We start from the raw sequence: 15,294 nt of genomic DNA, 5'->3' as shown, positions 1-15,294 counted from the left end.
AGCTTAGGATGCAGTGCGTTCACGGTTCTAAGTAATTTTGGGAAAAATAAGGCTTTAGCGGCGATCCTAAAGTTCTTGATTGGTTTCATTCACATGCCTTAGTAATTGAAGATTAGGTTAAATTGTCTTTCTCTTATCTTAGCTAGTGGTGGATTACGAAGTTCTCAACATCCATACATCTGATTTGGAATCCCTAAAAATTGAAACATTTTCTTTCTTTTATTATTGTTTGCGTTTTGAAAACTCCAATCCCCCCTTTTTACATTAACTTGTATATATTTCTATTCTTTGTTTTATTTTTGTACATAATACTTTTTACTTTATTATTTTAATTCTTTATTTGTTATTTTTGTACATAAACTTTTTACTTTTATTAATTTATTTTTGCAATTACAGGTGTACCCTCAATCCCCGGACTGAACGATCCCTGCTTATCCTATACTAACAATTGTCTTTTGCAGGGTAATTTTGTGCGCTTAATTCAGGCGTACCAGGCGCCAATACATCAAGAGATCGAGAAGCTATGGATCGACGACTGAAAGCTTTATACTTCACTTCGCCGTGCAGGTTCCAGGGCGATGTATTTCACAGAAGGTACAGAATGCGACCTCATGTGTTTGACCAAATGATGCATAATGTCGCCAACCACGATCCGTACTTCGTGCAAACTGATGATGCCTCCGGCAAAGTTGGTTTGTCTACCGAACAAAAGCTGACTTGTGCTATGCGGATACTTGGTTACAAGCTTCCGACGGACCTGTGTGATGAGTTTCTAGACGTAGCTGAATCTACAGCTTTGGAGATCTTGTTGCACTTTACTAGAGCAATCTGGAATGTGTACCACAAGCATTACCTTCGTCGACCAACTCCGGCAGATTTTGCAACGGTTGCTCGATGTTGCTGACAAAAGGTGGGAAGTCTCGACTGTATGCACTGGCAGTGGAAAAGCTGCCCAACCTCATGGCAAGGGCGCTCCATTAGTTATAAGGGAAAACCCAAAACCATTCTGGAGGCGGTCGCATCATACGATGCTTGGATTTGGCATGCCTATTTTTGGACTTCCAGGTTCCGTTAATGATATCAATGTACTTAGAATGTCTCCATTATTCAACGAAATATGCACAGGTGAGGCTCCTCGAGTTTCATAACATGTAGGTGATAGAGAACATGGCCAGTGCTACTACCTAGTCGATGAGATCTACCCTAAATGGGGATCTTTTGTGAAAGCAATTAGAAATCCAATTATGCCAGAGCAAGCTCATTTTACAAAGATGCAGGAGTCATACAGAAAAGACGTGGAGAAGGCATTTGGAATTCTCCAAGCTCGTTTTGCAATAGTAAGTGGACCTGCCCGTGGGTGGGATAGAGAGGATCTCCAATACATCATGATGACCTACATTATTTTGCACAACATGATTGTCGATGATGAGCCTGAAGAAGATAAAGAGTCGCCTATTGACCCTGATGATATCCCCACCAAACCAAGGAAAGCACAAATATATGAGAGGTATGAGGATGATCATGAGGTTGAACACAACCATCCTGAACTTGAGGAGTTCATGACCCATTACTAGGGGGTTAGATGCCCAATTGTGCATAGAGTACTTCAAGGAGATTTGGTTAATCACCTCTGGAACATGAAGCTGCAAGCAAAGCGGAACCGCAGATGAAGAGATTGTATTTTCACGCTTTCAATAATTGGCAATGTGACCATTGTGTGGTTTGATTGTTTGTTTGTTTATGCTTTGTAATGTTGTGTGGTTTTATTTTATTGTTATTGAGTTTATGCTTTTGTAATGCAGTGTGTTTTATTGTTATGAATAAAAGTGAGATAAAAATAAGTTTTTGTTTTTATTTGTTAATTATAAAATAAAGCAACAATTTTATTTCCTAATTGAAAAACATAAGTGAAAAAGTACAACCAATAAAATATTTCTTCACTATGTGGTGTATTTTCTTCAGGAGAAAAAGAGGGTTGACGAAATGCACTAGCAATAGAGCTTTGTTCCTCCCTCTCAATAATCTGTGCTTGCTTCCTCTCCCAATAACTCCTTTTTTGGGTGTGAAAATTGACGGATCCACTGTCATTGTGCGAGCATCATCCGCGTGCTACTCAGCTAATCTTGTCTCCTCCCTGAGTCGCAGCTTGTATTCGAGATCGCGCTCTCCTTGGTCTGCAATCCTTTGCATTTGCAATAAGAGTTCACCTGTTTCGTCTTGCCTGGATTTTTTCTTAGCAGCCATCTGAGCTTTTTGACTTGGGGGGCGTGCATGCACATTTGAAGAGCTTGGGGAGTCACTCGCGGGAGTGTCGTCGTCCTCTAAGTTGATAGAGGTAGGAAAACTTGAGCTACCGACATTCATGCCCGGAGGATTGCTAAACTTTTTTGTATCCTTTAATATTGGCCAACAATGTTCAAACGTAAACTCCTCTCCTTTAGCTAAGGTACGATATATTGACTTAGCTTGTAATTCCTATAAATAAGAAGATATTAATCATGTACTATATATATTTATACAAAAGTCAATAAACATAACATGCTAAAATAAAGGTAAAATTAATTTTAAAAATAAAAATTAAACGTCAAGAATAAGGATGATTACCTCGTCGGTGGCGTTATCACCACTTCCTCGAAGAAGTGCCGCTTTGTTAAGAGCTTGACGCCATCTTTGGCATGCCGGTCTAATCTTTTTCCAATGACCGTCACACCCTCCTCCCAATCTAACCACGCCTCCGGGAGGCTTGCAAGTCTCGTATACTTCATCTATACGCTCCCACAATTTTTTTTTCTCTTGACTAGTACCCTTAGAACCGTCTTCACCAATGGTAACTACAGCTACGCACAAGGCTATATCTTCGGCGGCCTTCCAACACTCTTGTCTTGGGTTAGGCATCTTCTAAAAAAATTGAAAGCAAGCTAGATGAAGAACAATGGTGAAAAAGAATGAAGTTTGGAGGAGATTGGAGATGTTTTGGAGTGAAAAATTATGAAAAAGAGGGTTGGTATTTATAGAATTTGTTAAAGTTACTGTTCCAATGGGTAAAAAACATTTCTATGATTTTTTTAGAAAATTTTCTTTTATTTTTTCAATTTTTTTTGTTTAAAACACATTTACTTTTTTATTAACCGTTGATTTTAATCCGTACAATTTTTTGAACCGTCAGATTAGATATTCAGTAAATATATATTTACTTTTTCATTTTTAGAACCAATTAATTTCGGTCGTTCATTTTAAATCGAATTAATCATAACTAAATCTCGTCCATTGGTTTGAGGACCATTGGAAGCCCTAACGGTTTCAGTCACTGGAGGGGCCTAGTGTCGGCCACATGTGTGCGTGTGTAAGGCGCGTTAAAGGCTGAGTGATCATTTTTTTGTCCTTTTGAGCGTTTATGGGATTCAGACTCCCGCTGCGGGTTGCCTCTATCTTCCTCTCACCACCCATGTGCAGCTGGGGCCCATCCTCTTCCGTCCTCAGCCAAAATGGCTTTCATTCCAGCTTCCTTCTTCATTTTAGCTCCACTTTTGACTAATAAGTCAAAATGGCTAAGAATTGGGAATGGTTGGAGATGTGTTCCGGAAAAGCCAAACCCATTTTGGCTTTTGACCCTTACAGTTGGAGATGCCCTAATGGATATGTCTTCTTTGACTTCGACCATCTAACGGAAAGGGTTAACCATCAAGTCTCCAAGTTATGGTGGAGCCATACTCCTAATGTCACAGGGGCACAGGACACCACTACCTAAATCTGAAAAAGCTATTTGAAATGTAGCCAGAAAGGAGGACTAATTTTAGGTCTTCTAGGACATTTATCATATTTCAGACGCAATTTATACTTCAAAATAAGTATCTATATATCTCATCATTTGAACTAGTATTCAAAACTCAAACAGACGTGATTGATGTTTTCTTGATTCTAATTCTCAACACTGGAGGAGAAATGAAGAAGACGTTATGCTAAATCCTACACACATAGTTAATGTGCAGGGTTAGAACATTTGCAATTAAAGGCAAAAGTGTTTGAATGGACAACACATTCCAGTTTGGCCTTTGTTAGTGTGCAGTACTTGTTCCTTTTTTTACAAGAAGAAGCAATTGTTTTGGATGCGATCGAGAATAACTTTCTTACAAGAAGCATCAATTGTTTTGAATGGGAGAATAACTTTCTTACAAAAAACAGCAATTGTTTTGAATGGTTGATTAACTTTGGCCTTTGTTAGTGTGCAAAAGATTCCTTACTCAGATTACACGTTACTAAACTAGGTATAAGAGACTGAAAAGCTAACAACTAATTAGCTAACTTTTTTTTTCTTTTGGTCAAATAGAACTTCCATTAGATGAAGCACATATTACAAAAGTAATACAATGAAAATAAGAGTCCTAGGCCCAAAAATTCAATAGACAACTCATACCTAAAACTAAAACCGATGCCCAAAATACCAAAAAAAATAAGACCTAACACCAAACTCTTCACTTCAACACAAAGGCTTGCCGCCATGGTGATACTGCGACCAACTGAACCGACAGAATCTTGACATCCAGAAGGCAAAAGCCAAGTAAACTCTCCACCATCCAGAGGCCAACTAAAAAAAATCTGAACTCGCAGCTGCCAAACTGTAGCCATCAGCTAGTTAAGTCAACCAGAGTTAGCTACATAATATTGACTTTCACTTCTAGAAGTTGTCTCTGAATTTAATACATGGCTAATTATGGAAAGCTGCTGATGACACTTGAGCTACAGATAATGTAACAATTGATACGCTAAATCTTGCATTATTTAAAGTGATTCACTTTAACACCAGACATTATCTCAAATCCTGCACTACTTTTCCGGATTTGTGAAATCGTGATTCATGCAGCTGAGCAAGAAATATTTATGATTCATGTTGAAGCTCAATATTTTACATTATTGTCTGAATTGCTCTTATTATAATGTATAGAGGACAAAAAAGTTTAGAAACCTTCTTATCCTGGTTATCCGTATCAGATAAGAGGAAGACAAAATTTCTGTGTCATACAATACTCGTCACTTTCTTTGAATTTTCGTTTGTGTTCAATTCCATTTCAAGAGAAATTGAAGCACTCAAGACCAGACTCGGGACTCGACACTCACACCAATATATACTGAAACAAGGGAGAAGATGATGCAATAATATACAGACTGAAATGGCAGCTTTGAAGTTCCATGTTCTTATCTTGGCCTTCTGGGCAACTCTTCTTATTCCTTGTAGCTCCCTTGGCGATTCAGGGCTTAAGAAAAGACATGCAGCCCTGTACGTGTTTGGAGATTCATTATTTGACCCTGGAAACAATAACTACATAAGTACCACCAATGATTACAAGGCAGATTGGTCCCCGTATGGTGAAACTTTCTTCAAGTACCCAACTGGCAGATTTTGCGACGGACGTCTAATCCCAGATTTCATTGGTAAGATCCCTTTATTCATTCACATACTTTGTTTTGGTCATTTTATTCACACCTTGTGTGCAAAACTGATTGTTAAATTACCATTAATGCTGCAGCTGAGTATGCAAAGTTGCCAATTGTACCGGCATTTTATCCGAGGATTGTGGACTATACTTATGGGGTCAACTTTGCTTCTGGTGGGGCTGGTGCTCTAAATGAAACACATAAAGGATTCGTATGTGCTCTGCCTTCTAGACTTTTGGTTACATTTACAACTTCTGAATTGGTTGGGATTGAAAGAAGCTTGGGTTATTGGTAATTAGCATGATTTTTTTAATTGTGTGAGTTTTTGTTATTAGGTGATACCCCTTAATTATCAACTGCATAATTTCAAGAATATGGAGAAGCATTTGAGGCACAATCTAGGTGATGCAAAAACCTACACATTGCTCTCAAATGCTGTTTACTTGATCAGCATTGGAGGCAATGACTACTTCGCTCCATTCGCGACAAATTGTAGTTTCTTTGAGACTCACTCACAAGAGGAATATGTTGGCATTGTGATTGGAAACCTCACAAATGTGATCAAAGTACTAGACTTCACCTTTTCAAACATTCTATTATAGTTCATTTGCTTATATGAATCATCATACACATATTGGGGGAGTTGCTCTTACTTCATATGCTTTTTGTCAGGAAATATACAATAATGGAGGACGGAAATTCGGTTTTACAAAATTGCCACCTCTGGGTCTTGTGCCATCCCAGAGACCAGGAAACAAAGGCACCTGTGTTAAAGAAGTTACATCGCTAGCAAACATACACAATGCAGTACTTCCTAAACACCTTGAAAAGCTGAAGAGCAAGCTGCAAGGATTCAAATATTCAATTGCAAAATTAGACACTTACCTAACTGAAAGAATCAATAAACCATCTAAATATGGTATGTATGCATGGCCTCAGTCCCTCACCTTCTAGTATATTGGTGTTCATTTCTCTTTTCTGCATTTTTGTCATAAGCAAAGTTGTGTCTTTCTTTTAATGATCCTCTTGTTATTATTGATTGTGTTGCAAAGGTTTCAAGGAAGGAAAGAGTGCATGCTGTGGCTCTGGTCCATATGGAGGAATTTATAGCTGTGGAGGGAAGAGAGGTGTGACCAAGTATCAGTTATGTGCCAATGTTAGTGAGTATGTCTTTTTCGACTCTTTCCATCCAACAGAAAGGGTTTACCAGCAACTTTCCATGCTGTGGTGGAACCAAGTACCTAATACCAAAGAGCCTTACAGTAATCTGAAAGAGCTATTTGAAGTTTAGCCAAATGTGGATCTATTTGTTTCATAACAAACTGAGCATTTTGCAGATATATACATGTTCTGTTCTGAAAAAGAGTTAAACTGCTTTGTAATAATTTCAAGTGGCCAAAAACAGAAGAATCTGTAATCTGTTGTAGAGAAACTGAATTTGGGAGAAATTTTATGTGTGTTCTCATTGATAATAGGGGCCTCTTTATATAGAGGATTACAATGCATAGAATCTCAATCATACAAGGAAAGTAATTCTACATTGATTAGGATTCTAGATCCTTCTAATTAAATCCTATTACCACTAGGTCAAGTAACCTAGAGTTTGGGCTAAACACAAATTAGGTTTTCCTTCAACACTCCCCCTTGTGTTTCCCAAACGCGGTGCTTCTCTCGTTGCCTCATTAAAAACCTTGCCGAGTAACAAAAACCCAGTGGGACAAAAATAACCTCGGTCGAAGGGGAAAAAGAGCACAACACACCCTTCACGATTCGAGGTGAACATGTAGACATCTCCCCCTGATGTCTGCGCCTCCCCCTGATGACTACGATCATGGGAGTTCAGATAATTTCCGCAAGCCAATTCTTGCCACATGTTTCTCGAACGTGGATTTGGGCAATGACTTAGTAAACAAGTCTGCCTCACTGTCCTCAGATCGAACCTAGTTCACTTTGATCTCGAGGAGAGTCTGTTGTTGCTGATTATGCTTGGTGTTATCGCTTTTGATGTAGCCTTGCCTCATTTGTTCAAAACAAGTAGCATAATCCTAAATGCTCGTAGGCTCATCTGTGGTAGACTTCAAACCACAATTGTCCGAACATGCGTAATTATGGATCCGATCCATATACATTCACGAACCACTTCGTGAAGAGCAATGATCTCTGCATTGTTCGAAGATATAGCGATTACGGTCTGTTCTGTAGACCTCCAAGATATCACGGTCTTTTCCCATGGTGAACACTTAACCAGTTTGGGAGCGACCTTTGTGTGGGTCAGAGAGATACCCAATATCAGCAAAACCTTCCAAAACACATGTCGTTTTGGGATGGGGATAGAGAACGCAGGCCAGCGTTGGCGGCGTACTTGATGTGTGATGGGTCCGAATCCATCATCTCTTTGTAGGGATAGAACAAGCCCATATCAATCGTACATCTCAAATATCGAAAGATATCTTTTACACCAATCCAATGGCGTCGCGTTGGCGCAGAGCTATATCTAGCTAACAAGTTCATGGTAAATGAGATGTCCGGTCTTGTGCATTGAGATAAATACAATAATGCGCCTATTGTACTAAGTAAGACACTTTTGCCTCTAGCACATCTTCGTCATCATCCTCTAACGAAGAGGATCCTTTTCAGGATCAAGACTACGGACGATCATGGGGATGCTTGAAGGCTTGACCTTGTCAAAATGCCTAAGCATCTATCGACACGATGCTCAAGTTCCAAACCGAGACATAATCGTGTTCTCCCAAAATCCTTCATCTCAAACTTGGATTTCAAGTGTTCAGCGGTTTCCCTTAACTCTTTAAGGGCTTCTAATGAAGATCATGTCCAACATGAACCGCGATAGAATATGAAACTTGTCATAGAAACGCGTGGGCATATCCCTTCCCAATCAAGTAGTCACTTTAGTGAGCGTTTCAACCTCTTTGTAAACGCGCTCCATGGTCTAGAGCCACTTGACTTGGGTAAATGAAGTTCACCATGAACCTTCATGTATATTCCGTATCTAGATCCCTATAGAGATACGTAGTGACCATATTTGTAAGCTGCATGTTCAGTTATTCGGAAACTACCAAACTGACAGGGTAGTGGAGTGCAATGACATCCATTACGAGAGAATATGTCTCATCGTAGTCGATTCCAGGGCGTTTTGTGAGAAGCCTTGCGCCATAAGGCGAGATTACCATCTCTTTTTCTCATCACGCTTTCTAACGAATACCCATTAGTCAACAGGTTTTATGTTAGGAGGTGTTGGCATCTCTAGCTCGAAAACCTTCCTCTTCGTTAGAGAATCCATCTTAACCTGGATCGCATATTTCCATGTAGGCCAAAAAACTCTCTACGTTGGCATTCATTCATCAACGGAGCGTGGTTCGATATCATCTAACTCAAAAACTCATGCGCAACAAAATACGCAACTACATCATCAATTCTGATGGAGTTTCTATCCCACGTCTCATGTACACTAGTGTAAGTTTCATAGAGCTCTATATTCTCAGGAATAGGGTTTGACGTTGAGGCGTCCCCCAACGATAACCATAACCCGGAAGATACTCATGAGACGGATTTTGAGTCATGATGATTAAAGGATTGGAATGTGCCAAAGTATCATTCGAACCCACGGGCCTCCCACGCATCCTAGCTGGGGCCATGGCCTGTAACGCCAGAGTGCCACTCTCTTTGGCATTGGCGCCATGCCTACCTCCGTGTAGGGTGGCGCTTACGTCCTCTCGTAGGGACGTCCTTCCTTGCAGGCATGTTTGCAGCATATTTGTGTGATCTCGTCACTTTAATAGGGATCAAGATGAGACATAGTGGGGACAGACTACGACAATTCCTGTCGTTCCTGTTGAACATTCGTGTTCTTATCTCCCCCTAACGACGGGAAGACTGTCTCATCAAAGTGACATCCGCAAATCTAGCGGTAAGGAGATCGCCTAGCAAGGGCATTTAAGTGGCGGACGATTGTTGGAAACGCAAATCCAACGTAGTTGCCCATTCGTCTGTAAGGACCCATCATAGAGCGCTGTGGCGGCGCAAGTGGCACATAAATGGCTCACTCAAATGTGCGTAAGTACAAAATACGTGTACCCAGTCACTAGCTGTAACGCAGAGGTACATTGAGTGGCGATAGGTCGTAGACGAATTAGCATAGCTGCATGCGATATTGCATCACCCCAAGCGGATGTAAGAAGATTGGTGCGCATTACCAATGTTCGGACTACCATCGTAGTCGTTTTCGTGAGACCATTTGGGTGTTCTCATGGGAATATGATGTCCAACATCAGTCCCAAATGCAATAACCATCGAAAGTCTTCGATGTAAACTCTCTAGCATAGTCAAATCCAATTGACTGAATAGGATGATTCGGGGAGTGAGCCCGTTGTCACATGATATGTGCTAGGAGTGTAGCGTAAGTAGCATTTATAGGTGGACAATGGCACAACACGTGACCAGCGTGTGTGCGTGTCAACCAACATCATAAAATATTTAAGCGTCCGCAAGTTGGTTGAATCAATCCACAAAATCCCTACGGATTCTTTGTAAGAACAGAATGAGTATTGTCATATCCTTTGCATAGGACGGTCTCAGTCCTAATTTCCCTAAGGAATGGGCTTTCTAAAATGAGCGAGGGGCCATAGAAGCAACCAATGAGGGTTTTGGTTAGGCCTAAGCGTCTGTAGCGCTATTAGAAGCAAAATGTGTGACTACATCTCCCATCATGGCGTGGGAGCCATGGAAATTAGCATGTATGGCGCATGGCCACAAGGAGGAACAACCATGGCGTTATGCCCATGGTTGGTGCCATTTATGGCAGCATCTTGCTTCATGTTGCTCAAAAGATGATGTCCATGTGAAGTCTTTTGTAGACGGATCATCATATCATGACTAGGATGATCTATCCTATCGTGACAAAGCCAATATGTGTCTAAATCCAAGAGATCTTCTCTCATAAGTTTATTGGATTTAATAGCTCGAATAGTGACATAAAGTCCACTAGAGAGACACATAAACGTCTCTAAGATGCGTCTTTGTTCGCAATCATTAGAGGTAATGCAAAGGAACTCATTTCCGTTCTCTACATGCATTTTCGCATGGAATTCGTTGGCTATTCATAGGGTACTATTTGCCCTAAGAGCGTAGAGAGTTTCTGTGACAACTGTAATTAAGGTGCCATTTGGCAAGTGGAACTTGGGCTATTCCATGTCCTTAAATTAATACGGATGGTCTAGCCATCGTAGTCACAAAGTCATATGCTCAGAATCAAAATTGAGTCATAATGAAAAGAACTCGAAATTTTATTCATAAGCCAACGAAATACATCATTGTTTCTTATGATTAAAGAAAAGCTAATCCAATAAAAAGTAATATGGCAATCGCCTACATCTCTTGGAAAATAAAAAGACTTAATCAAAATTGCCAATTTCTTGGTCTTGATCCTTGTAGTCTTCCACCCTTAGATCTAGATCGCCATCTTGATCTTCTTGTGCCATGTAATTCGCTTCCCTTGCTTCACGATACGTCTTGTATGCGTTTGCAACATTCTGGGGTGCGGTACATGTTTTGGCCCAATGTTCAGTTGATCCACATCGAAAACAAACATCATTATGGTCAGGCTCCCTTGATCGAGGCGCCATTGGGGCGCGATTTGGACGACCTATCCTCTTGGTGGCATTACCACCATGGTCGGAGGCTCCGCCTCTCTCTCTCTTCACACGTTGACCTCCACGGTTCCGTGCACGCCTCTCTTGGCGATTTCCTTCCTCTTTAGGGCGAACATATGGACCAGAACGTCCAGAATTGTCCCTATCTTTTGGGTTTCGCTCCTTGCGTCCTCCATTGGGGGCGCGACTATAGTTAGACTCCGGAATAGGCTTAGTTCCCACGGGTCTAGCATTATAGTTCTTCACAAGGATATTATCGTGCTTTTCAGCTACGTTCATGGCGCCAATGAGCTCATGAAACCTTGTGATACGTCCTGCATTTACATCAATCCGATAATTCTTTGAAATCATCAGTGCAGAGACAGGGAAGGTAGAGAGTGTCTTCTCGATCAACATCGTATCAGTTATGGCTTGGCCACAATACTCCATCAGAGACTTGATACGAAGAGCTTCCGAGTTATAATCAAGCACAGACTTGAAATCACAAAAGCGGAGGCTATGCCATCGCACTTCTAAATCAGGAAGCAGGGAGTCACGAACGTTGCCAAATCGCTGCTCAAGTTCTACCCATAGCTTTCTTGGGTCTTCCTCATTGAGGTATTCATTTTGGAGCGCGTCATTCATGTGCCTTGTCATGAGAATTATGGCCTTAGCTTGTTTTGCTTCAAAAGCAGTAGCTTGCTCAATTGAGAGCACGTTCTGACTAGGCTCTTGGATGGTTTCCAGAATTCCATCAGCCTTAAGATGTTGGCGCACATCTCGGACCCACCTATGGTATCCAGCGCCAGTTGTCTCGAGTGGAACAAAGTTCAACTTGTTCAGGTAACTCATCCTGAAAAACAACACAAGATTAGGGTTAGTTTCGGAGCGAAAAAGGCTACCACGAAAAACTATTAAATTTCTGAGCGTAGTCGCTTCCAAGAAATTAGGAATTTTCTGAGCGTAGTCGCTTCCAAGAAAATCGAATTCCAAGAGGGGTTTTGGATTAGATAGAAACGACGATGTATATGGTCGATTGTTTTCTTTTCAACAAACTCTAAGTTTGGAGGACTCTACAAGCTCCAAGCTTGGAGTGAGCACGAACCCCCACAGTTCGGCTATTGGTCTCCCCTATGAAGAAGAAAGGGGGGGTAGAAGAAGGGATGTTGGAAGTCCCCGAGAAAAGAAGAAGAAATTATTAAAAAAAACTTCAAAAACGGGAACTTTTAGAAAAAATTACCTTAAAAGGTGGTCGGGAAAATCGTCGCCGGAAAATCACTGTAGCAGCCGGAAAGTACTGTAGCTGTCGGAGTTACTGTAGCTGACCGGAAAAGTCGCCGGAAAAGTGTCCGGAAAGTGACCGGAAAATCGCCGAAAAGGGGCCGGAAAAAGTCGCCGGAAGTTGGCCGGAAAGTAGCCGGAAAGTGTTGACCGGCGTTGACCGGTCGTTGGCCGGAGGGTTGACCGGTCGTTGACCGATTGCTGACGTGGCAGAAGCCTTGGCGGCGCGGCGGCTTGGGCTTGGCGGCTCGGCTTGGCGGCTATGCGGCTTGGGTTTGCAAGTGGGCTTCAGGCTGCTGGGCCGAGTACTTCTGCTATAGGGGCTTGGGCTGTTCGCAGCTGGGCCTAGGGTTGACCGAACGTGGGTTCGGTTGACTGAAGCACAGATAGGAGGTGCAGGCGGCGGTTCAGCGGTTCAGTTGGTTCTGGCCGCCGGTTCGAGTCGATCTAGACCGGTTCCGGTGGTAGTCTTTTGGATCCGGTGGTCTGATTTCCGTTTGCAGCTTCTGGTGCAGTTTGGTGACGGTTGACTGGGAGGAAGATATCGAACCGGGCAGAAGGGCTTTCGATACTTCCGGTGGCCGGTTCGGTGGTTTACCGGCCGGTTCTGGGGGTGGGGCCGCCGGTTCTGGACTCCTGGAGTTGAGATCTTGAAGGTGGGCGGCGGAGGTTTCTGGTATTTGAAGGGTACGAATATAGGGTCTCAGGGTTAGGGCTCGTGCTGATAACGTGTTGTAGAGAAACTGAATTTGGGAGAAATTTTCTGTGTGTTCTCATTGATAATAGGGGCCTCTTTATATAGAGGATTACAATGCATAGAATCTCAATCATACAAGGAAAGTAATTCTACATTGATTAGGATTCTAGATCCTTCTAATTAAATCCTATTACCACTAGGTCAAGTAACCTAGAGTTTGGGCTAAACACAAATTAGGTTTTCCTTCAACATAATCATGGTTTATGCAATAATTGACAGCAATAAAATGTGTAATTGTTTGTATCAGAAGAAACTCTTGTGTCTGCTGGGTGCACTGCACAGGACTCTAAACAGTAAGTTCCACATCTGATGTTGTAAGGAGTCGGGCGCAGTCAATCATTTGGTGTGTTGAATATGCTCTAAAGAGACTGCTGCCTAACCACCATGGAGGAGCTCTAACAAAGTTGGGACAGAAAACTCAAATAAGATGCTGAAATGTATGCTGACAAGCTGAGAATCATCTTATAGATTCATAATTACCAATATAAGACAATGTCGTGCCAATTGCACTAAAATAATGTCTGTGTGCTTTAAACTGGCTGACAATATAGTAATGACATATAGAGGGAATCTAAGAAGGATTTTATGTTTCTCATCCGATTTTTAGTACCTGTGAAGTTGAAGATGATTGGACTTAAATCTTCAACCTATGTTAAACTCTTGATCTTGTGGTTATTCTCTCCATTCCATAGCATTGATAACACAAAATTTTCTATTACTAGTCTGATCTATAGGCCTGCTGTTATTCGAGCTTGCTCTGAAATTTGACTAGATTGAAATTTTCAGAAAATGTTAAAAAGATACGCTAGTAAAAGCAAAACATGTTCTTTATATAAAATAGAGTCAAACGATACCCATCCAGATTATATGGCTTCTATGAAACACTTTCAGCTGCTACTCAAGAATCGAAATTACAAGAACATAAAGATGCTATCACATCAAAGCTATAGGAATCATTCACCTGTTAAAAATTGTAACAGCAACGTTGAAGGCTTTCTGAACAAGATGCATTGATCCTTCTGCATTCCCAGATTCATCTCATACTCCACTTAGATCTTCATCCTTCTCTTTTGTTTTACTTGTAATTAATGCTACTTATTAGTTGTTCACCAGATCACTGAAATGATGCCAAAAACCAACGCAATGCTGGCCAAAGCAGGAGGACAAGAAAGGTGAAAATAAATTAGTAAGATATACCTGAAATTTTCAGAAAAGAGAAGTTAGAAGTAGGGAGTCACAAAAGCCAGCTGAAAACCTTGATTGTATAATCATCTCTACACATCTGTAGAGAGTTACCACATATAAATGTGTAGTTGCACATGAAGAAAGCACAGTGGAGTTAAGTTGCCTCTTCAGAACTGGATTGTGTGGTTAAAAATACTCTATAACTGTCACACACCACATAAACTTTGTTACTTATGGCAATATTACTGAAACAGTTTATGCAGCTAGCACTCAGCTAGAAAAGATGCATAATGAAGTGGAGTGTACAACCACACATCAGTGCTAGAAAAGATGCATAATGAAGTATAGTGTACAACCACACATCGCTTACAAACGACATCTTACAATTGTCTGTAAACAATATGAGCTAGATGGACATGCTTCCCAATAGCCTGAGCTTTTGGGACAAGGATGAGGATAACACGGGTGGGGGATATCAGACATATTCATATAGAATCCAATTCCTCGAAACCATGTCTTTTAATTAGGGCAATGAATCAATGGATAATATGCATCAGAGAGATGAAACAGAACTTACTGGTAGAACAGAGTCCATAAAAAAATTGATGATTACTCAATAATGTAATTCTGGTACCTGGCCTCTGCTTTTTACCAAAACCACTCCAAATGTTTTAGCACTCAAACACAGTAACATATTTGCCAAACAGAACAATCTAAAAACAGAGGTGCTTTTAGCCGTCCCATAGGCAGTGCTTTACGGCTCTTATCCTATTACTGATAAGGATAATTTGAAATCAAACAATAGCTAGCAAAATAAGTAGTTAGGAATGACCCGTTTTGGAAACAGTTATATGCTTGGCCTAAAATTACGTAAAGGGATTTGGTGTTACCTAAAGATGATAAGGGCAGGGGAAAGGGTAGTGTTGCTAAGATAATTTGTAACTACATAAATTGAAGCCATAAAACAGAACAAATATGGAAATACAGAGA

At 41.0% G+C, this 15,294-nt stretch overlaps 2 protein-coding genes and 1 long non-coding RNA gene across 4 annotated transcripts; 2 read left to right on the top strand and 1 right to left on the bottom strand.

Annotated features, from left to right (window-relative positions):
• The first annotated feature begins 523 nt into the window (after positions 1-523).
• On the top strand, positions 524-1,574 carry LOC112184771. The gene is made up of 2 exons (XM_024323010.1): positions 524-896; positions 1,156-1,574. Exons 1-2 carry the CDS (start codon positions 524-526, stop codon positions 1,572-1,574), a joined length of 792 nt encoding a protein of 263 aa, XP_024178778.1.
• A 3,408-nt stretch (positions 1,575-4,982) lies between these two features.
• On the top strand, positions 4,983-6,881 carry LOC112183473 (GDSL lipase). The gene is made up of 5 exons (XM_024321852.2): positions 4,983-5,430; positions 5,526-5,644; positions 5,769-5,999; positions 6,106-6,352; positions 6,486-6,881. The coding sequence occupies exons 1-5, from the start codon at positions 5,169-5,171 to the stop codon at positions 6,722-6,724; spliced, it is 1,098 nt and encodes a 365-aa protein (XP_024177620.1). The 5' UTR covers positions 4,983-5,168; the 3' UTR covers positions 6,725-6,881.
• A 6,462-nt stretch (positions 6,882-13,343) lies between these two features.
• Positions 13,344-15,205, bottom strand: LOC112183474. Of its 2 annotated transcripts, XR_005805883.1 has the most exons (5): positions 14,882-15,205; positions 14,375-14,507; positions 14,081-14,265; positions 13,730-13,887; positions 13,344-13,514 (listed from the first exon to the last, which is right to left on the bottom strand). It is a non-coding gene; the product is annotated as an uncharacterized LOC112183474 (long non-coding RNA). The 2 variants fall into 2 exon arrangements; XR_002929913.2 differs by lacking the exon at positions 13,730-13,887.
• Between the last annotated feature and the right edge of the window lie 89 nt (positions 15,206-15,294).

The sequence above is a fragment of the Rosa chinensis genome, chromosome 2 (assembly GCF_002994745.2).
Source record: "Rosa chinensis cultivar Old Blush chromosome 2, RchiOBHm-V2, whole genome shotgun sequence".
NCBI classification, from domain to species: Eukaryota; Viridiplantae; Streptophyta; class Magnoliopsida; order Rosales; family Rosaceae; genus Rosa; species Rosa chinensis.
This window is presented reverse-complemented; position numbering and strand designations above follow the sequence as displayed.